The sequence below is a fragment of the Convolutriloba macropyga genome, chromosome 5, assembly GCF_964194025.1.
Source record: "Convolutriloba macropyga chromosome 5, txConMacr16.3, whole genome shotgun sequence".
Lineage (NCBI taxonomy): Eukaryota > Metazoa > Xenacoelomorpha > Acoela > Convolutidae > Convolutriloba > Convolutriloba macropyga.
In genome coordinates this window covers 11,870,835-11,895,051 of record NC_134472.1, presented here as the reverse complement: position 1 = coordinate 11,895,051, position 24,217 = coordinate 11,870,835, and the positions used below count along the sequence as shown (strand labels likewise).

The window sequence follows — 24,217 nt, the reverse complement described above, 5'->3', positions numbered from 1 at the left end:
AGATGTTTCAAGTTTTGCACGAGTTGACAAGATCTTGCATGACATGGCAAGATGTTTCAAGTTTTGCACGAGTTGACAAGATCTTGCACGACATGGCAAGATGTTTCAAGTTTTGCACGAGTTGACAAGATCTTGCATGACATGGCAAGATGTTTCAAGTTTTGCACGAGTTGACAAGATCTTGCATGACATGGCAAGATGTTTCAAGTTTTGCACGAGTTGACAAGATCTTGCATGACATGGCAAGATGTTTCAAGTTTTGCACGAGTTGACAAGATCTTGCACGACATGGCAAGATGTTTCAAGTTTTGCACGAGTTGACAAGATCTTGCATGACATGGCAAGATGTTTCAAGTTTTGCACGAGTTGACAAGATCTTGCATGACATGGCAAGATGTTTCAAGTTTTGCACGAGTTGACAAGATCTTGCACGACATGGCAAGATGTTTCAAGTTTTGCACGAGTTGACAAGATCTTGCATGACATGGCAAGATGTTTCAAGTTTTGCACGAGTTGACAAGATCTTGCATGACATGGCGAGATGTGTCAAGTTTTGCACGAGTTGACAAGATCTTGCATGACATGGCAAGGTGTATCAAGTTTTGTTTCACTGGGCTAAGAGAACTTCAGAGTAACTTCATAATCTCACAGGTTGTCAAATTGGGCGGAGGCAAAAAATTGATTAAAAGACCAATGTCTCATTTAAAAGCAACAAACACTTCTTGAGACAAATTATTACAGAATTTTTTAAAAATCGTGTTAAAAGATTCAAATGTCATCTTCCGCCAAATTTAATGATCCCTCAAAACATCCACTGAAAATAGTAGTTAGCCAAGTTGTCATAAAAACTCAAAAATCCATATCGATGAAAAGCTAAGATTAGAGCCCAAAAACTTACTTTTCCTCTAGTCGTATTTCGTCCATCTCAGCCCAGATATTTTGTGATTACAATATTCAACCAGTGTAAGGCAAGTTTGCTCAAAAAGAAGAAGATAGAAACTCACATTCCATCCACTACGAATTGGAAGTAGCTCTTCTGGAACCTCCTTTGATCGAAGAAATGTTCGCACATCAGACTTGCAAGCTTCCCGTTCATGGGGTACCCCGGTTTGTCTGGGTAATTATCCTCAAACCCGACCAGAGGGCATTCGGCATCACCTGTAAAAATATTATGTTAGCTTCATGCTTTAGCTTATATTCCTAGTCCATTTCTCAATCACAATTGCAACCACGCTTTCCATAGCAAGGAAAATTGAATTCATAGATTGAGTTCACAGAAAAAGAGACTATTTCCCGGTCCGAGGTTTGGCGGTGAATTTTCGTAAGAAATGCGGTTAAATGCGGTGAAGAAAAATAATTTTCACCGCGTATTTCTTACATCTTTTTGCGGTGAATGCGGTGAAACGCGGTGAATTATTTATTTTCACCGCCTTCTCAGTATTCTTACAGAAAAGAATCGTCCCCACACGTGTTCGAACCTCTGACCTGTCGCATTCCTCCACCTGCTTAGTCAACTGCCCCAACTGTCACGTACATCTTTGAAATTTCTTGTGAATTTAAATCAGATTGAGTAAACTTTGGAAATATGCGGTGAGTCAAAGGTCGATGCGGTGAATTTTTGTAAGAAATGCGGTGAATTTTGCGGTCAATTTTTGTAAGAAATGCGGTGAAATATTTATTTTCACCGCATTCATCGCAATCACCGCAATTCTTACAAAAATTCAGCGCATTCACCGCATTTCTTACAAAATTTACCCAAAAACCTCGACCCAATTTTGTTTTTAGATTTTATTTTATGGATGCTCAGTTTTCGACATTTATTCACAAATTCGATCTGCCGAAATATGATACAAATGTTCAGTCCGAGGTCAATGAGCTCCAATAGAGTCCGCCGTCAACATGCCCTAATAGTCTTACAATTGTTAAAGGTGTAGAAAGTTGGTGGGAGTTGGCGATGAAAATGGTGAGAAGGTGTGGAAAATTGTATGAAGCTGATCTATCCACATTCAATGCCCATGACTTTTCTTAAAAACAAGTGGTCGTCATTGACGCTTTATCAAGTGGACACACATAAGAAATATATGACAACAAGAAAACAACATTGAGTCGGAATAGTTATTGTTCACCCTTTTATTCTTTTATTAAAATCTTTTTTCCAAAATCAAACAAAAAATGTTCTTACCAATGAATTCGTTTCTAATTTCAATTAAAAAGAAGTAAATTTTAATTGCTTTTCATCCTTTGCTATATTTTAGAAAGATTCTTCTTCTAGCAGACTTGAATGAATTTTATAGTTTTGTCTTTGCTTTTCGTTCTTCTTCTATTTGTATGAAAATGTTCTGAGAATTGCAGATCTCAACAACTTCCTCTGGATCAACAAAAAGCCTATTTACTGATATCAGTTGGAAGTTAAACTTTTTCATGCATTTGAAATCAAACGTTTAAAAAAAATTATCGACATATTTTTTTTATTATTGTGCTCGCTATTTTCGTCTATTTGCTACCTATTCTTATTGATAACAGATCGCATACAGCATTTTTGGCGCTATAAACAAGCAGAATTGAATACATTTAAAGATTTTTGTGCACTGCTTGTTGGTTCTTCGCAAAAATTTCTTTTAATTTTTTATTTCCGTCTCCGTTTGTCGTTCTTTTTGTAGATGTACTGCATATTATGAATAATCGGTCTTCGTGGCTTTCTTGGGAAATAAACAAACCTATTCAATTATTTCAGTTGACAGCTATTGTTTTATTCCATTGAATTTAATTCTTTTCCAAAAAAATCAAATGAATTTTTAACTTTTCACTTTTTGCTCTTTGTCTACTTGTTACCATGTCTCATTTTTCAGATGTCATATAACATATTACTGGCCTTCAAAGAAGGCGCATTTGCTTATATCTTAATTTTTACTGAACAGATTATGGTTTTAACGACTATGACATTGTTTTCTCGCAAATTGTATATGAATATTCGTTTTGTCTTATCTTTTTCTAGATGTACAACAAATTCTGAAAAATGGCAGATCCCAGTGTCTTCATATGAGGTTATTAACGACCGTAAACGCAATTTAAGATTTCGTTTGATATCTTGATATCTGATGGTTTTCTTTATTTGAGATTAATCGTTTAAGAAAATAAACGTACTTATATTTTGTTACCAAATCTCATTAAGGACTGGTCCCCCATTTTTCTAGTGAAATAGTTTATGATTTTTAGCTTAGGTTTTTTTGACACCATTTTTTACTTCGTTTTCAAGTTTTTTATTTGAGTTGGAAGCTTTTTTATATTCATTCAACAGATATATTTTAACACCATTTGATTATATATGGCGTTTTAAGATTGGTTTCTTTAATGGTGGTCAACCCAAGTGTATAGTTAATTTTAGTTCGCGCAACAGTACTAAAGTTTACGACCACAGTTATTGACGTCTTCTGTTCGACATTGAAGTGGCTAAATTCAACAATATTGCAAGAAAATTGTAATATCGTTTAGGACGATACATCATTGCAAATAACCAGGTCTTGTATGATCTTGCAAGATAATCATTTCTACTAGTTTGAGATAATAAATTCACTTTGCAGATCATTTGAAAACATGAATAAACCATTAAAAACTATAATCAACGGGACCTATTTAATGCCCAGGGTGGTATCAAGCTTCATTTTTACTATGGCTCAGATTAAATTCAGAGGTCTTTTGTCCTGTATTATACCATGGAAAGTTGTGACATGATCAATGTACTGTTCATAAAAGCAGAATTGAAATACTGTGGCCCGGTACTGACTTCATCGGGGGGGGGGGCAAAGTTCTGGCGAAAGAGTAGACAGTGGGTGACCTAATATTATTGACTGACCTTGGGCGAGTGTTTCATTCAGTTCGTATACATCTCCTTTGAAAGTGTATTTGCTGTCGCAGTTTCCCTCACAAGTGAAGGGCAAACAGTCAAAGTCCCATTCTGCGATCTTTCTGGCCACGTCTGAACAGTGTTCTTGCACCTGAACAGAAATAATACTCTCGAAAGCTAAATTAATAACCAATTTTGTTTACTTACTTTAAATTCACTCCTTTTTCATAGTCTATTTTCAATTCTTGTATATTTATAAGGTAAATATTTTAGACTCACTTAATCGCCCTTGAAAACCCTAATTTTATTTCTCAATTATTTAGTAATCAATTCTATGGCTCAGTGCACGCTTTCCATTCATCTTTAAGAAAATGAATGGTTTGTTGCTACAGATCATTTCAACCTTCGACCTCCTCCTCATCATCCGCTCTTCATTGGGTAAAATGACGTTGCACAAAAATCGTATCAGAATTAATCAGATAGAACATCGTCTGATTATACGTCACCATGCCAAAGTTTTTTATTCTAGAAAGTTAATTGCAACGTGGCAACGAAATGAAAATTGGTCAATCAATAGTTTTAATATGAAAAAGCAAAGATGGCCAAAGTAGTAGATTTTGTGAACACATTCATAGTTTCACTATAAGCCCTAGTCCCGCTGCTAAGAACTCTGCTTACTCTAAGCTGTTTATAAAACTCAAATCAGAAAAATGTTTAGAAAATAAGCTCAGCTGTGTATGTTTTACCTCAGTCAAATTGGGATCACCGTGCAATGAAACTTGAAACATCTTGATTAGAAATTTAATAAAAATTGTCAATCGTGATAAAATCTTGGTAAGATTCTTAGAAAGAAAACGTCAAGACGTGTACAAACATGCAATATCTTTGCAAGAAATTCGAGAAATAAGATCTTGATAAGATAAACGAGAAAGAATCTTTAAGATCTTTGCAAGATTTGTCAAGTGTTAGGTATTTGAAAACAAGAATTGATAAGTTTATGCAAGAACTGTCGGAAAACTTTCTCAAGTCCATTTTTAAAAAAAAATCGACATTGAGATTTTCCAGTATGATCTGTTTGGTTTTTCCCTGCTCCTTTTTCATTCCGTTATAGTCGTAAAAGAAATCTGTAGTTGGTATCATTGAAGGGTCCATATTGTGTAGATCAAAATAATGGGATCGTTTGTAAAGATTTTTTTAATCCCTGAGAATATGGATTTGTTAATTTTTATCGCCCAATTGGGCCATTTTAGATACGAGTTTGTGTCGTTTGAAAAAGGTTGGCCATATTTGTTCAAACAAAAAGTGCATACTATGAAAAATATTACTGGATCGTTTTCAATTATTGTCATTCTGGGATCAATCGGGGCTAAAAATCTGTAAAAATTAATTGATTAATTGTCGCCAGTTCACCTCAGCTGTTTCAAGTGCAAACATCTATTGGACTCAAAATTGTAAACTGGCTTCTATCAGAACAAAAAACGAGTGTTGATCTCCAATTGCAGTTTCTAGTTGTTAAATATTTCAAAATAAAATATATTTCTTAGTCCTGACGTTAATGAAACAAACTTCGTAGCGTTTCTGATACTGTTTAGTTTTTGCCAGAAGTTAACGTGAGATACATATGCGACTGAAATTTTCATTTTTGGCAAATATTGATGAGGCTAAGAGAACTTTTTTTGCTATACCATTTCATGGCAGAAGTATCAAAATCATAATACTTTCTATAGTTTCATTTTTTTTCAGAGTTTGTGAGAATTTATTCATCTGCAAATCATAGACTCCATTTCAGAATAGTGAGTTAATCTATTATAATATTCCAAATATTTTAATTTTTTGACCTTCTGAAGTTATCAAAAAAAGGATTTTGGAAAAGCATCGGCGATTTTTTGCCAATTTTTTAACTGTTCTCATGTGATCCTGATTTTTTCCGAAGATCAAAGGGAAGTTTTTTTGCTGGTCTTTTCCAGTAATAGTGGAGAAGTTCCTCAGTTCTGCAGATTTTGATGGTTTTTAATTTTTCTCAATGGCACCTTTCGCAAACAATGCTGATGTTTGCTGAACAAAAATTAATTCAAATTACAAATTGAAATTTTGGTATCCAAAAAGCTTAATCTAAAAGACGCTAAGCAAAAAATTTTTGCAATTTTGTATATGTTTTCGAAGTTGCTTTTCTAATGCTTTAGAATTATTCTGCAACTTCAGGAGATTTCTCGAAGTTGTAGAGCTATTTTGTAGATTCTAATTTTAGAATTTAAAAGTTAAGTTGTCTCAGTAAGACTTGAAAAATTTTAACTGTCAAAATTTAAAGTTCAATCCGCATTGATTAACTACATAACTTGTACTCATTGCATCGTACTCACTCTATGTTTTGATCTTAAATTAGGATCTCAGCACTGAGGAAATTTTAGCTCTGATTAAAGCATATGGGTATGAAAGGATTGAAATTCACGTAGAGTATGTGTACAACCTTCATAGAACATTCAATAATACCGGTGTTGAGAATTTTGTCGGATTCAAACATTGTCAACTTTTGTCGGTTTTTGCTTCGCCAAAACCGATCAAAGCCCTTGCGTTTTTGACGTCGTTTGATTTTGTCGGTATTTAAAAGTAAGAACTTTGGTTTCTGTCGTTCTAAAAATCTTCCAAAAAGGACAGTCCTTGTCAAGATTCGCAGATGCAACCCCAAGAGTACTAGTCACCTTCTGCTCCCCTGCACCACCTCTCACTTTGTTTCCGAGTACTTCTTTTGTGTTTAAATCAAATTGAGACTGTCGATAACGACAAAAATGGCGATGAATAACACTTCTTACATCAAATACCGAATTAACCCTCAAAACGACAATAGTTGACATTAAAAATCGACGAAATCGACAAAATCCGACAAAAACGACGCTTCTTGCGTCAAATTCGTCGCATTTTCTCAACGCGGGTAGTATTTGTGTTGATATTTGGAGTATTCGAAGCTCTTTTGTTCTTAGTAGCAAAAGCCGGATGCAAATATAGCAATTTGGATCTATTCTGCTCCTCCGCCCCAGCTTAATGGGCATATAACTTTTACGCCTTCAGGTGGACGTGGTAACTTTTTACATTTTAGTGCTATCTGACCTATATCTTAGAACTTGAAAGTTGGGTAGTAAAAAAAACATGGCATACCGACACAAAATCGATCTTGTAATTTCAATTTTAAAAAAAATTGTTTGTCTGGATAATACGTGTAACGGGAAGTTCCCCTTAAATCATCTGATCGAAAAACTTTGACTGGCAGTAAAATGTCTAACTTTGTGAAAATTTCACAAAATTTGAGGAATTGCTTTTTCAGACAGAAGCAAATTAAACAGTCACGTCCAATTTTTTTCTCTACTTTTGAGTCGTAGAAACTTATTGCGACGTAACAAAGTAACCTTTTCATTTATTTTTTTTCGGGGCGTTTCATAAAGATACGAGAGTATCGCCAAACGTCCACTCCTATTAATTTATATTAAATGATTATGATTAATCCGTTTCATTTCATCAGTTAAATGGGAGAAAATCAATTCATTCATTCATTTACCTGTGGAAGATATTTGCAGAAGTCATGGTCTTGGCATTCTTCGACAGAGGCATCGTTGCAATTGAAGTCTCCCTTGGGACAGTTGATGGCACCTCTCTCGCTCGCACATAAGTTCCACACTACACAGCATAATTAGCAACTTACTCAGTTATTCACACATATAAGCTTAAAATTGGTATAGAACTGTGATGAAAGCACAGATAGAAAAACAAAAAAAGCAAACGCAGCTGTCAGATTGAATTATTTTCAATAGAGTGGAACTCTTCACACATCAGCGGTTTCAACTCAACCCAAACACGTTACGCGCCGGCAAAAGGAGCATTTTGCTCGTATAAAATTATTTATTTCAGGTAATCAAGAAAGTACCAATTAGAAATAAATGAAAGAAAGACTAAATCGATAGAGACTAAATTGATAAATAACATAAAATACCCTGACAGATTATGAAGACCAAATCTATATATGCCAATTACGCATATGATGGCTCTTTAAAAATGTTAGAATTTCGATCAAACTATAGTCTTAAACTTAGTGAGAATTAGAAAGAAAGTTTGACTTACCAGATTAGAAAGACAAGCAATATGATTTTGATCAAAGAAATTATAAATGAATCGTCAAGAAATGGTGCTGAGAATCAATATTCGGTTCAAATTGGTGAATCTAGATAACTATTATTAGAGTTAGATTAAGTGATGTAAAATCTTCCCAGCATGTATTAAATGATGATGATATCTCCGGAAGTGTGAATGAATTCTCAGAAAAGTGCAAATGCATTCCATTTATGGTTCCCTTTGCGACTGATTTGCAGAAGCAAACCATATTGGGTAACCTTTGCGACCCCCACTATAAATCACGGTGCTAAGATTAGTTTTGTATCTTGACTTTTTCACACTGATAATGGGTATATATACAGCTGATTTTTGAGTCCTTTTTCATCCCCAAATTCAAATCACCATCTTGATCTAATAATCAGATCTCTCCTGTAAATCTCTAAATTCTACTGTAAAATATCATTTTGTTATTCTCTCATTTTTGAGAAATTAATTCTTTTACTTAGTTAAAAACGCTTTTTATTCCGCTTGCGAAAGTCCATAACCCAACAAAAAATTTGATAAATTAAAAAAAAAACGAGAAACCATAAGTTTTTAGGCCAATTGAAGCTTTTTGTATAATAAGATGTAAAACATATGGGTGCAATATTAAAAACAGGTTAAAGCAATTTCGCACCCAACAGAGTAAAATTTTAGAAGTGTACAAGTTCAGTTAGTGTATAGAAACAATTCTGTAAAATCATTTTGCGTTATTCCTCACTAGTTCCTACAATTAACCAAATTTTCGCACTAAAAACGCCACTTTGGTCCCAGCGATAGAATGTTGCCATTGAATGAGTGAACGTGTAATTACACTTCAAGCATGAGAAAACAAGCAGGACACAAAATAAATCACAAATAAAGAAAGATTACATCTGGAGACAATCAGGCAACCCAAGACCGGTGTGTTCCCAAGACAAAATTATTACGTCGCAATTACATAAATGGCAGACCAACTAAAATTATATATCAGTAAATTTTTTTCTGTTCCAAGCATATTTCGGAAAGCGTTCCCGAGCATATATTTTATAAAAGTTTTTTAATCTAACAAGGCGACTTGGTAATGTGCGATCGCACATAAGGTTCCGACCCCGCTCATCCACAATTTTGGCATTAAATTCAAGTACTTTTCAAAAAAAAAATTGGTGTATGAACGAAAAGATAGCCTCCAAAGCAAATAACTAAGCATGGGAGTAAAAATGGTGCATTAGATTGAAGATATGTGCAAATATTCAGAAAGCGAGTCAAGACGAACAGAAAAATCAAACAACAACAACAAAAATTAATTACTTCAAAAGCATCATGTTCGTTTTAAAAAACAAAATTTAATAACAGAGTCAAAATAGCGTAAGATAAAACTGATATTAAACAGAATAAATTGTATTTCACCAGAAACGATATGAGAGTAGTCAATTAAAAGGCTTGGTAACAATTAGGCAATAAAGAACAAAAACAGTAAAGTTGAAGAATTCGCTTTCTTTTTTTTAACAATTAATTCCAAAGTAATGAAAACCAATAGAAATCGACAAAAATATCCCATAGGTGAACAATTACCAATGCTATTTCAGAAGGGATTAAAAACTGCCGGTATGCAACTTTTTATGCGGTTACAAAAAAAACTACAAATAGACAACAAACAAAAAATCAATTTAAACCTGGCAGAAAACGCTTTCGAAACCGTAAAGCCAAACTATGGCCAGCAAAATATGTTCAATTGCACTTTTTACAAAAACCAATAATATATTATGTGACCTCTCATAAATGAAGCTAGGTAACAAGTAGACAAATATTTTTAAAAAAATGCAAAATTAAGTCACACTTTAATTTTTTTCGAAAAAAAAATTTTCAAAGACAAGATCGCCATTTATTACATAACGAAATACCTAAATAGCTTCGTATATTCTAGCAAAGGAAACCCTTGAGAATTGAAATTTTTCAGAATATGTCTTACGTCTACAAAAGGAACGTCAAACATGACAAAATTAAAAAATTACTTTACTTTATTTTCCTTTTTGAAGCCAGTAAATTCAACGAATTCTTTAAAAAAATTAGATTGTGTTAAACAATCACTCTGAAACCTTTTTTTGCAATATTCAACTCAAATTTGGCCTGTAATTAACGAGACTAGATAACAAACAGACAAAAAAAGGAACAGAATTTAATTTTTAATTGCGAAGTTAAAAAGTGTTTTTTTTCGGGAAAACAATTGTTTTCTGAGTCATGAAAGCCATCAGCTATCTTCCAATATCAGAATACCGGCTATTCTATTCTTTCATGAAAAGCCTTCGAATTCTTCTAGAAAGTAGAGTCGAGGCCTTTAAAATCATAGTCTATATCTTCAAGGACTTTAATATTATCAATTGTGCCCTATTTTGAAAGCCAATAATGTGATATACGAACTGTCAATAATGTGATATTGTTATATAACCAGAAAACGTGAAAAATGGGCAAATACCTAAAAAAATTTTTAAAAATGTGTAATTTAGTACTATCAAAGCAAGAAAACCATAACTTAAGGCGTAAAACAGCAAAAAAAAATTGAACTTGATTTCTATAGAAAGAAGAAGAATTGCTGAAAATAAGCCACAAATTGACCAAAATAAGAGAAAAATAGAGGCAAATTTCAATATGTCATTTTTAGTTAAAAATCAAATACTTTTAAAAGTCGAAAAGACCATGCTTTCAAGTATTCAACTAGATACACAAGTGTAGAAATAATTCGGAAGCCAATTGAACCTAACATTAGTGCAATTTGGTTTGAAATGTTTTGTTATTTAATTACCGTAGAATAGATCGAATTTTTTTAATAAAAAAGACCGACTGATTGAAATCCTAATTATTTTTGGATTATACCAGCTCAAGATTGGTCCAAAACTAGCTCTGCTAAAGTTGTTTGTTCACAAGGAACACTTGTTTATTCGAATGTTAAAGATATTGATATTTTGCTAGTTAAAAAAATCAAAAATAGATGCTGCGCTTTTGATAATCAACGAATAAATTTAGCAAAAAAACGGCAAAGTTTTAATTAAAGAGCACTCTCAACGGAACTTGAAGTAGAAAAAGGCCCTTTTTGAGTCTAAAAAATTGTGCTAATGGTGTTTGGGTCTGTACTTCCTGTAAATTTAATCACACTAGACTTAAAAAAATTTATTTAGCGCTGTTTTTGATGAAATTTGACAAAAAAAATTTTATAAACAAACTTAAAATATTTTTTGTCTTTACAATTAAAAATCAACAAAATTTCCTAAAAATAACAAATTTTAGCAAAACTGGCGAAGTATTAGTCTAAAATTCCGGAAAATGTGCATAAAATCTCACCGGAATTCAGTTTATTTTCTCAAAATTTTGAACCTCGATAACTCCCTGTAAAAAACGACAATTAAAAAAATCTTTTTTATTCCATATTCTACGCTGGACAAGCTTTCTCATGAAAACAGTCTCCATTCTCTACAATGTATATATCGATCGGCCAAATTGACTGAACAAAAAAAACCAATTCGAGTATATAGTTCCTTCCCCCTCAAGAGGGGTCGGAACAATGAGGTGGAATTTAGTTCGAGATTCCTCATTTTCGTGATAGTGACAAAGGTACTGCAATCCAAAATAAGTACAAAATCTGAGATCGCAACTGTTATCTGAGTGCCACAAAATCATGCGAGTCTCCAAGAACCAAAAAGGAAACCAATGTGTGATGCTTGCTATCAACCCTTCAACAAAATAACCGCAATTAAGACCAAATGATTATAATCATTTGACTTTAATTGTGGTTATTTTGTTGAAGGGTTGATAGCAAGCATCACACATTGGTTTTCCTTTTTGGTTCTACTAATGTCGATTGCACTAATGTTGATTGTACCAATTTTCTAAAGGACTAAAATCTTGGTGAAATGATAGAGGGGTGAAATAATGAGGGTGAAAGCATACACGGGTTAATACATGGGAGTAAAAAAACGGGACGCCAAGCTAAGTATAGGTTTGCTGGTTAATCTCGTTAAAGTAATGACTGCCCAAGTTGAAATTTAGGGTTTCAAACCAGAAGGATGGCCTATATTTTCTCTGTTGGCGTGATCGTTTAATTCGGCGTTTGACTAAAAAATTTTTGCTGCCTTTTCTTTTAGTGTTAGTTAAAACCGAACAAACTTAAACCATTATCATGTCATCATACAGAAAATTTTTGTTTTTAATGCTGTATACTCTTTATTTACTAAAGTAATTTTTTCGTATGCTCAGACCTGCATTTTTACGCATCTTTGCGATTCTAGGCTGGGTTTCATTGCAATATACCAAGTGTGCAAGAATCTTCTTTCGCTGAATGCAATTCCTGCACTGGTTGGTCTCTGCACAGTCTAGACAGTGCATTGAAATATTGGGCCATTGATCCGGACTTATGTCGATCTTTTTGTCCCCAAGGAACTTTTTCACGACAGCTGAAAAGGGTTCTTCTGTGTAGCTATAGGCGTACTTGTCAATGGCTGTTTTAATGTTAGCTGCACAGTTTGGCATAACAATTTCTGTTCGTTGGCATTTTATTTTATCTCCGAAAGTTTCGTTGTCGAAATCGTTGATTTTTGTCAATCCTTTGCAAGTACAAGTCGAGTTTCTAAACACAACTTTTTGTCAACTTTGAAGCGCCGCAATATAATTACAAAAACGAGGATTCTTCCAAATTCTCACCGGAGTTTGCAAGGGGGTTCCACAATTATCGGATCTGGAACCGGGTCAGTGCAACCCAAAGCCAGACAAGTCACAATTCCATCATCATCGACATTATCAGGCTCTGGTGTTGTTTCTCCGTCCGACCCCGTTGTTCTGCCCGAATCTGGTCTCCTCGGACCTCTGGTTACGGCGGGATCTGTGTGGTAAGATTCTCGGGTTCCATCAGAATCAGTTTCGCCTGAACCATTTGTTCCTCTTATTCCGTTGTAATCATGGCATTGTGATTCACAAGAACGAGTTCCACATCCCTCGCTTCTAAGTTTGTTCCCACAGAACTCTTTCTCTCTTTCCGACATCCCTTCAAGATCAGTTCTGAGATCACAGTTCTCGTTTTGTGCGCTTTTGTAAAAGACGAAGTGTTCACGCCATTCTCGAATTCGCTGTTCCTCTCTCGCTTCTGCTGCAAGATCCCAAACGTCATGGAATCCTGCCACATCACTGTGGAAACTTTCATTTATCTTACGAATTAGCTGCGGCCCTGTCAAAGGGAACTGTTTCCTCTCCCACTTTCTCAAGTAGAGTTTTCAAATCATCTATAATTGATAATTTGGGTCTTCCCATTAATCCTCCCGTCAGCTTAGTGGTCATTGGCCATATAACGTGTAACCCCCCCCCCGTCTCTGTAAACATACTATATTGGGGGCTATAAATTCGTGGGAAGGGTGGTATAGTGGGTACCGCTTATGGGGAGTGGTGAAAAGGAAACAATTCCTTTCAAAGACAAGAATCTATTGTCGAGCGTCACAATTGCAGATGCCATAGTAACGCTTCGTGAGTAAGATCGATCTTCAATTGCGTCCACAATTTCACCCATGTCACATTGAACACCCGTGACCAAGGAAACCCCTACACTCCCAGCTGCCGAGATCAAAACGGTATCGTATACCTCGCGACCAGAGCCCGGGTTTTCAATCGATTTGTTTAAATCGGCCAGAACATCCTCCCACGTGAAATTATAGTTCCCAAAAATGTGGCAAATCTGGCATCCTTGAGGAATCGCTGCCGGCTGGATTCCCAGGCCAGTTGTCAAGACCACTTTTGGAACGATAATGCTTCCTGTACCCCCCGAAGAATATTGGGGTAGGATCTGTCTCTGAATGCTTACTGGACCCCCAGGACTCAATTCGGGCAAAAAGGCCCCTGTAAGAGCCATGTTTGAGGTGAAGTTCACAATTGATGAGTTACAGTAGGGGGTCTTGTCCAGAGTTATTTTAGCCAGAACGGCTCCGCTCAGAATGGAATCACGCATACCAACATAACTTCCGGCGCATCCTGTTTCACTGAAGACCACAAACATTGCAAATTTCCATTCACAATCTTCAGGACGAATTTCTAATTGACCATTTTCAAGTTGACCGGAGGCACACCAAATAGCCGAAAATGTGCAAATAGCCGAAAAAATAAGCTGCATAGCTTTATTCTCACTTCAAGTGGCTGTTACTTCGACCACTTGAGAATTTCAACAAAAAATTTCTGCAGAAGATTGTGCGAATATTTGCTATTATAGTATTTGGTTAATAGATCGAAAGAAAATTGAATTTAATGACTATCAAAAATGCGAGCTTTACGTAACAGTGAGGCGTTTATTTGTTCAAAAGCTTTAAAATGTCTATTTTTTGGCTCGCTTTTTCTAGCTGCTTTTTCATCTGGACACAACTACACATGAACTATCATTCGAGATGACTTATTTTTCATAGGCTGTATACGTTATTAAGTAAGTGAATAAATAGCTTCAACTAAGTGATCTGAGGGCCAATTTAAATATTGTTGTCAATGATTAGAGACCTGAAAAAACAACCAAGTTAATAAGCAGTTAAAAGTATAGAATCAAAAAGTTCATCAAACCATTAAAATTTTAGCAGTGATGTGCTTAAGAATAGTTGGTATTTTGTTTCTGAAAAAAGCATACGCGAAGAGCAAAAGAGATTGAAAAGGTTTTGTTTTTTTTTCGTTCTCTCTTTTCATTCTAAAAATACGTAAGAATTGAGAGATGAACAAAAGTATTTTGTAGCCAAAAAAACCGAAATTCCCGAAGGTCAAGCTATCGTCAATTGTCATTCTGGAGTTGCAATAACTAATATTGTTAATATTGTTAATATTGCAATACTACTTAGTCAAATATTCAAAAGACCATAAAAAAATATATATCTGTTTTGACTGGTAAATTTTAATCTAAGAAAAAATGAAAAACTTGAAATTTTAACTTTAGATGATGAAAAAAAGAAACCATAAACTTCGCCAATTAGTTAAAATTTAAAATTGCAAAACGATTACTAACTAACTAATTGAACGGTATAGTTTTTTGATGGAAACGCGAACATAATAAGAACAAACCCATGTGTCCTTTGCTAATTTGACATTTAAAAACTGGATCCAATTTATAAAAAATGTTCAAGCACTTACAACTAATTATGGACGCTAATATAGATAATTTTTTAATCGGTCGTGCCACTTCTAATTAATATGTTTTCTGATTAGTGTTTCTACCATTCGATGATCATAGACAATCAGCGCTGGCTAGAAAATTTTTAGGTTTGAAAATATCTTTCAAAAATTTATCACTTTTTTGTATGATTACTGGACTTTTCTCTGCAAAATAATTTGTTGATCAAAAAAGGACGTTTCTAAAAAATTTCTCCTAAGGTTTAGCAATTAGTCAAAACGAACTAAGTCAAAGTAAATAGTTGTCGAAAAAAATGAAAAAAACTCATCAACAAGACGCTTTTTTATTAATCGCTGTAAAACCCGTGCATAATTTGATTTAAAATTATGAAAAAGCAGTTTATCTTGAAAAAAGTATTAACACATCTCAAATAAATTTTTTATAATTTAGTTAAAAAAAGGAAAGAGAAATTCAAAAGACTCTTTTTCGGCCTCACATCCTTGATTTTGCAAACTTAATTAATTTATCAAAAATCTTTCAGGGCAATTTTTTGAAGATCGGAATTTTTTTTTCGAATATAGTTCCCTTAAATTTTTTTAAAAATTTTTTTTCCAATCATTCATTGAATTTAGTAGTCTTCAACGCAGCAGTGCCCTTCACATAGGAATGTTCAGGTACATAATCTGTAAGGTCAATTGAGTGAAAAATCCTATAATACGGAACAATGAAAGGAAGAGTTTCGATTTATTTTAATCTTTTTAAATCTATGGCGGTTAAGTTTTCCTTTTCTGAGTGGTTGATAACAACGAGAAAATCGAGTTTTTCATTTTTTTTCTTAAAATTGGACTAAGTTGAATGATTTTTTGAAAAAAAATTTATTCAGAAGAAAATTATTCAGCTATTGTATGAAATTCAACGCTAACTAAAACTGTTCGAAATGGTAAGTTTCCCGCGAAAATGAATAGCTGTTTTTATGGAGAGCATAATTAAAAATTGGAACTGATTGGTCAAAACTTAACAGGAATCCAATTCACGTGAAACACTACGGTGCAGAAAATTTGTAGCAAATTAATTAATGTCTTAATTGTTCTCCTGTTCGAGAAAACTTGTGATCGTTTTAGCTACTGCTCAGATATCTGATTAAATTATAAAATTCAAAATTGTTATTGGCAATGTCATATTTGTACATCTGGCATAGAACTAAGACAACTCATTGACAGGAAGCAATTTTTCAAAGTTCTCTAGGAACACTACGAGCGTAATAGTACTGGCGGTCGATAAAGCATACAGATACGCCATAGTACGTTTAATATAATCTTTTTGAACCATAACATTCTCAAATACAACAACCACTGTACAAATTCAATACAACACGCATTTTTCCAATTAAATGTGACTTAAGCAACAAAGATAGTAAACAACACCGGTTACTTGCCCGTGTGATCAATCTTTACCTAAAACGGGATTTGAATAAGAGAACAGTTAGAATTTTACCAAAAAATGAATGTCAGTTTTGTTGACTGCTAGTTTCCAGTTTAGTGACAACCTTGTTAAAAGAAACCCTGTTATCCGGGCACGAATTAGAAAAAAAAAATAAAAATTAGGTTTTAAAAGATTTCAAAGTAAATCGCGTCTCCCAAACCTGCATTTTTGCGCAATTTAACCGTAGTTGGATCCGTTTCATTGCAATACACCAAGTGTGCAAGAATCTTCTTTCTCTGCATGCAATTCCTGCACTGGTTCGATTCTGCGCAGTCCAGACATTTCAAAGTGATGTTGGGCAAATAATTCGGGCTGAGGTTTATCCGACTGTCCAGAAGAAACCACCTGACAACATCCGAGAACGGATCCTTGAGGAAATACTCGCTGGTCGAGTAGTCGTCGATGGCTTCAGAGACGTTTTTATTGCAATTCGGTAATCGGACTGGGGTGTTGCTGCATCGCCATTTTCCCTCAAAATTTTCCGTGTCAAAAGTGAGGGCTTTTGAAATACCCGAACAAGTGCATGATCCGTTCCTAAAACATAGAAAAGATTAATCACTAAACAAAACCAAATCAACGCATACTTTGACTTAAAAACGATGATTTCAGAAGCTGTTCAGCGTTGTAATATTTGTCACCATGAAATAAGATTCTATGGAAAATAACCAAAATTGTCCCTGTTCAGAAATTGAAAGTGGAATTTCATGTTAAGCTTACTGCGGGAAAGATGTGGATTGGTATCTAGGTGATAATATATACAAGAACTACCACTGCTAGTGTTCTCGATGGTATTTTAGTTTTTACAGGACAATTCAAGAATGTTTCATTTTAAACGTAAGTCTTGGCAGAGAGATAGATGTTAAGACTTGGGTTTTTCTGGATAAAGCAGCAGCCAAGTCTTGGGATTTTCTGAGCAGAGTAACGTTTGATATCTTAAAAACAGGATGATTTTTTAAATGAGGGCAACTCTTTAGCGGTTTTTACACCCCGTATAAAAGTTTTCTGTCGAAAAATTTTTGGTGAAGCAATTCTGTGATTTGACCCAAGATTTGGAAATTCTCGGGGTAGAGAGATCCAAGACTTGGGATTTCTCTGGCATTAGAAATCTGAGAGATTGACTCTGAAGTATTTTCTTGGCAACCTTGCTTCTGACATCAGGTTCTGTATAAGACCGGGGACTTTTTCTAATATTTTTCTGAATGATTTCCGTGGGCGTTACGAGCAACTTTCTCCTAAATTAAATGCCACCGACACTTTCGTACGTTCGTTTAAAAATGGAGGATACCGAAGAAAAAACGCAATGGTTTTCGTTGTTTTCTTCTAATTGAAACCAAACACACCGATGATATCCTGCGTTTAAAAATGACAAAATTTGGCGCAGGATGAACTGAACTGACAATGGTACTTACCCTATAGCGCATGGTCGTGCTTCCGGAGAAATGCGCCCGTAGTCGTATCCCGGCCCCCAGGGAGCTCCGGAGCCACTCCAAGGTCCAGACTTATAGGAGTATGAATCGTACGAGGAGTATGAATCGTACGAGGAGCTGTAACTCGAGTCCTCTTTCTCCCTTCTTCCCCTCCCATCACCGGAACCCCAGTCAGAATCGGAATCCGAGTACTGACCTCTATCTGAGTTGTGATCGGAACTGTCAGCGTCTTCGCCGTACCAATAGTACCGATAGATTTGTTCATCGGTAGGGCAAAAGTTTTCACACGAGCTCTGACCACAATATTGCCCGCCTGCCTTTTCACAAAATTCTCGCTCACGGCTGCTCATTTCAGACAAATCAGATTCGGCCGGGCACAGATTTCTGTGTGAGTCTTTGTAAAAATTCCAGGTGCGGTAGAGTTCCTCAAGCTCGTCCTCGTGTCTTTGCTGCGCCGCGAGGTCAATTATCCACAGCGAACCAGCCTCGCCCGCACTGTAAGTTCTAAACAGGGCATTTTCGATATCTGATTGGTCGTAATCAAGAAGTTCGGGGTCAAGGTCAACCGGGAAAGCTACTGCTATTGGAAAGTCTTCGGTATAATCCACACCCTTGAATTTATTGGTGAAATACTCCAAGTCGCAGGACACGGAGGATCCAATTGATGCCTCGACGCTCCCATTCGCCAGGATGAAAATTGTGTTGCGAATCTCCGGACCATACTCCCCATACGATTGAATGTTTTCGTTAATTTTCGAAATCGCGTCGTTGTAAGTCAAATCCGAATAGTCAATGAACGAGCAGACCCTGCAGGACTCGAGCTGAGAAGAATCAAGTTGTAAAACTGACAGCACCGGTTCATTTTCGGGCAGCAACAAATGACCTCGCCCACCTGGTTTGAACTGCGGGCCGGCATCATAGTCAGGAGGGTAAGCCAGACCAGCAAACATTGCATCTTCCATCATTGTAACGTCGTTGACGCAAAATGGTGTATGTGAAAGATGCATTTGTGCCAAAACTCCGCCCCGGTTTTCCAATGCTTCCATCATTCCAGTTGAGTTTCCACTACATCCACTTGGACTGAACACAGCGTAGACTGCATACCTGTAGCAGTCACCATAGTCTTGTTCTCTATTTCCCTTCGAATCGCTATAGGCTTTCAAGTCAATCACTGAAAGAGAACCTGATTCACCGACCTTGTCAATCTCTGCAATGACACTTTCAATCTTAGATTCGTTGTAAGCAAGAACAGCGGGATCAAGGTCGAAAGGGAAGGCAACTGCATAAGGTATGGTGCCTGAGTAATCCACCCCCTGAAACTTGTCTGTGAAATACTTCAAATCGCAAGATATCGAGGAACCGATATCTACTCCGATACTTCCGTTAGACAGTATGAAGATGGAGTTGTAGATTTCTGGACCGTACTGGCCGTTCCATTGTATGCTTTCATTAGTTTTTGAAATAGCATCGCTGTAAGTCAAGTCTGAGTCCTCGATAAACGAACATACCCTGCAAGATTCAATATCTGAAGCGCTGAGTTGCAGAACTGACAAAACGGGCTCTGATTCCGGAAAAACAACATGCCCTCGACCGTTTGATTCAAATTGTTTCATTGCGTTGTAGTGAGGTGGGTAACTAAGGCCGACAAACATAGCATCTTGAAACATTGTTACGTTGTTTACACAAAAAGGCGTATAGGACAGATCCATTCTTGCCAAAACGCCGCTTTTATTTTTAAGCGCTTCCATCATTCCGCTGGCATTTCCACTGCAGCCACTTGGACTGAACACTGCGTAGACTGCATACTTGTAGCAGTCACCATAGTCTTGTTCTCTATTTCCCTTCGAATCGCTATAGGCTTTCAAGTCAATCACTGAAAGAGAACCTGATTCACCGACCTTGTCAATCTCTGCAATGACACTTTCAATCTTAGATTCGTTGTAAGCAAGAACAGCGGGATCAAGGTCGAAAGGGAAGGCAACTGCATTAGGTATGGTGCCTGAGTAATCCACCCCTTGAAACTTGTCTGTGAAATACTTCAAATCGCAAGATATCGAGGAACCGATATCTACTCCGATACTTCCGTTAGACAGTATGAAGATGGAGTTGTAGATTTCTGGACCGTACTGGCCGTTCCATTGTATGCTTTCATTAATTTTTGAAATAGCATCGCTGTAAGTCAAGTCTGAGTCCTCGATAAACGAACATACCCTGCAAGATTCAATATCTGAAGCGCTGAGTTGCAGAACTGACAAAACGGGCTCTGATTCCGGAAAAACAACATGCCCTCGACCGCTTGATTCAAATTGTTTCATTGCGTTGTAGTGAGGTGGGTAACTAAGGCCGACAAACATAGCATCTTGAAACATTGTTACGTTGTTTACACAAAAAGGCGTATAGGACAGATCCATTCTTGCCAAAACGCCGCTTTTATTTTTAAGCGCTTCCATCATTCCGCTGGCATTTCCACTGCAGCCACTTGGACTGAACACTGCGTAGACTGCATACCTGTACAGAAACGGTTGATTAAAAAGGCTGACTAAAACGACTTGTAACGCAAAATTTTTGATATAATCAGTTTGTGAATTTTTTCAAAGTAACCCTGCCTTGTACCAACGATTTTGTTTTTGCATTGTGTTTTCTGAATAATTTTTTTTGCAGTTTTACAAACCTCATCCGTTGGGACTGACAGTAATACTAGCTTATATCATCATTACCGTGAGAAACTATCAGTCACAGGCGGTCGTGTTAAACTGCTCCCATTTTTACACAACAAGTTTTTATCAAATGATATTAAATATTATACATCTGAAAAGATTCTTACCTGTAGCAATCTCCGTATTCTCCGCCGCCTCCGCCGGAGGTACCATTTCTCCACTTTTCATCCGCCTCCAAATCCACTATTGGAAGGGTTCCAAAGACTCCATCATTGTACGCACCGTTGATGAGGTTGAAAAAATCACTACCGTTAAGAGCCAGTGTTCCAGCGTCCATTTCAAGCGGAAACGCGGCGATGGACATGACGTCAGTGGTGTCCACATCTTCAAATTTGTCAGCCAGATATTGCAAGTTGCAGGTTACGGACACGCCAGCTTGTGCGGCTATTCTTCCGTTTGCCAAAATGAAAACCGAATCATAAACTGTACGACCTTGAACGCCTCCGGAATCGATATTGTCATTTATCTCATCAGTCGCTTCGTTGTAAGTCAAATCAGCGTCACCGAAAAACGAACAAACCCTACAAGACTCAACCTGGGAAGAACTCAAACCGAGAAAGCTCGTTGCAGCAATTTCGGGAACAATCAGGTGTCCGTTACCCCCGGGCTGGAACTCACCAAAAATGTTACTATCCGCGGGCAAAATAGCAGCTATGACTGCGTGACGTTCGGTTATATTGATTACAGAAGAGTCGCAAAATGGTGTCAATTGCAAGCCTATCTTGGCCAGGGTTCCATTGCGGTTCTGAATGGCATCGAGCATGCCCGTTGCGTTCCCACTACAACCAGATGGACTGAAAACGGCGTAGAGGGCGAATTTGGAACAGTCTTCGGGCCTGATCACGTCTTGTCCGTGAACAACCCACGCCATAACTATGGCTATGGGTAAAAATTTTACCCACATTTTTGTTTTCACTTTCTTGTTGAGGAACAATAATTCGAATGTATTTTTTGCCAAAAAATTAGAGAGGTTGTTTGAGTGTAAGAAGCAAAATTAAATGTGAAAAATTCTCAAAGATCTGAGTGTACTTTTATTCAGAGTCAATTTTGGCAGTATTAAGCAAAAATTAAAGGTTTGGTCTTATACGCGTGGTTAAGAAAATAAGAGCTAACGCCGGATGAAAATAAAATAAGTAAAATGTAATCCAATATAAGAAAAACAATTAAAAACTATTTTAAAAGCAATATTTGAAAGGTCCAACAAAGCCATCTCTCAACTTTACGACAAAAAATTGGCTTCAATTTCCAAAATCTCTGAACAATTTGTTTGCGTAAATGCACATACGCAGTTCTCTATTACTGGCTTTTTATAAAACCAGAGACGATGTTTACTGTATCTCACAGCAGATCAAAATATGATAGTTTCGGTACAAAACAGACATTAATTATGCTCAATTTATTGCTTCAATAGGCGGAAATTGGTCTATTAAACACTTCACATTTTCATAAGCCAATGAGAAATTAGTTTGACGTCATTAATATTCACGTGATTTTGATTACAAGCAAGCGTGAAAACATTTTTCCGTGACTTTTTAGACGGCAGAAAAAACCTTTTGGCGTGTTTTGGCGAGACAATCTAAATTTCAAATCGAGCTTAAAAAAACATACTCAAAATAGAAAGCAAAAATTCTAGGTTCAATCAAAAATGATAATGAAAAATGATAAATGAAAGATTAGATAAGGAAAAATGTAATTCATGAAATATAGAAAAATGAAGAATTGCGGCCAAAGATAAATGGGATCTATTATGTTTTGCCTCCCCCCCCCCCCAGCTTAGTGAGCATAAATTTTTTATGACCCCCAGGCGCACGAGCTATTTTCTTACATAGCAACGTGCTATATAACAACATATAATTTGTAACTGGGGGTCATAAAAAACACCGGGGGGCCAAAACAGAATAGATCCGATAAATGAAACAAACATAGAATACAAGCAGTAAACACCAAACATCAATTAATGATGTCATGCAAAATTTGGTGAAGTTAAGGGAAACAGACAGCTTTACAATAAAAAAGTAAAATAAGCCCCCCCCCCCCCCCCCCCCAATCTAACAATTGGGGTCTTTCCCATTATAGCCCCCCCCCTCCCTATTACAACTTGGCGGTGAGATAACCTATAGCCCCTCAATCATGGCAGATATACCATAATGGAGGGCTTTAATTTCATGGGGGTACAATGGCAAAGACCCAAAAAGTAGTTTTTCGAGCACTGGTGAGCCGACAAAATAATTTTAGTTTCGGTTTTTCGTTCTAGAAGTTATTGTTTTGATACAATAATAAAAGACAGGACTAGGATCATAACAAATCTTTGGGCTGTAGTTTAAGTAGTAGTAATCATGTTCCACCAAAGCATACCTGGGGCGGGGGGTTTGCAAGAATAACCTTGAAAAATTGAACAAAATACATTAATCTTTTCAACTTACGGGCGTTCTTCCGTAGTATCGGGACCGATGCTCTCGATTCGTCGCATCTAAGTAGCCGAGCTAAAATTTTGCGCCTTTGTCTACAATTTCTGCATCCTTTATCCGAACAGTCCAGACACTTCTTCAAAACCTTCGGCAACGTGAAATTGATATCAATTCGTGTGTCGGCTAAGAATTTCTGAAGGACATCCGAGAAACTATCATTGGTCATTGATGCATAGTCGGCTATGGCTGTCATGACGTCATCGGTGAAGCGACACGACTCAAATTCGATAGGAGCCGAGCCACATTTACTGTCTTTTGTGTTCTGGCGAGAAGCCTCAAGGGGGTTGTCGGTGTCCAGTTTCTGACAGGTGCAGGTCTTGTTTCTGAAACAAGGTATGATAGTATGATAATGAATTCTTTGGGAGTAAAACATATGTGGTAATCTTTTCGCCTTACCATTCCATTTTCTGTCCCAGTGGAGACATATTGAATTGTTATCATCGCAAGCAGGCAGAAAATTGATTCAAGATTGAAATTTGATTTATGCTTGATAAAATAAGAGTCAATAATAATTGATGTTTGGTTTCTAATCAAGCAAAAAGTTTCTACAATATTGATGACATTCTTGACGAAACACAGCAGTTGTTCATATACCTGCTACAATTTTTTAGCAAAATAATAATATAGTACTTCAGCAGAGACTAGATTCTCAGTTTTTCAAATTATAAAAAAACAAAAGATTCAACAGAACCTTTTCGTTTTAAGTTTGAAACTTCAGCTTTGATTCCGACATTGCAAACAGGTGGCAACGTTGGACACAAATGTACATCGTTTGAAATGAGACGTTCTAGACTAGTGGAATCCGCGTAGTTCAATTTTAATTCTGCATTCCAAAAAATTATTTAACCTTAATATTTCCAAACTGACAAAATACTTGATTGGAAAACTCATGGCCGAAATCAGTTTTACATTCAGTTGATTTCCAGAAAAATAATAGGATAAGGTTTATCCCACAGATGACCATGGTACCAACGCAATTGAGTCTTTACCTTTTGTTTGTTCCCATCAACCCACACAATAGGATGCTCAAAATTTTGTCC

The 24,217-nt window shown here is 36.3% G+C and overlaps 1 protein-coding gene across 3 annotated transcripts in view; it reads right to left on the bottom strand.

Annotated features, from left to right (window-relative positions):
* LOC142339141 (uncharacterized) overlaps positions 1-24,217 on the bottom strand; it is a 171,986-nt gene that overhangs the window by 123,244 nt on the left and 24,525 nt on the right. The window contains exons 1-6 of one of the 3 annotated variants that reach the window (XM_075388896.1): positions 20,817-21,847; positions 17,975-20,500; positions 16,726-17,099; positions 7,395-7,513; positions 3,854-3,995; positions 1,005-1,158 (exon numbers count right to left, since the gene is read on the bottom strand). In XM_075388896.1, coding sequence (XP_075245011.1) covers positions 1,005-1,158; positions 3,854-3,995; positions 7,395-7,513; positions 16,726-17,099; positions 17,975-20,500; positions 20,817-21,613 — 4,112 coding nt within the window. In that variant the 5' untranslated portion in view covers positions 21,614-21,847. Of the gene's footprint in view, positions 1-1,004; positions 1,159-3,853; positions 3,996-7,394; positions 7,514-16,725; positions 17,100-17,974; positions 20,501-20,816; positions 21,848-23,132; positions 23,501-24,217 lie in introns of those variants that run through there. The other 2 variants (XM_075388897.1, XM_075388898.1) reach the window with 2 other exon arrangements.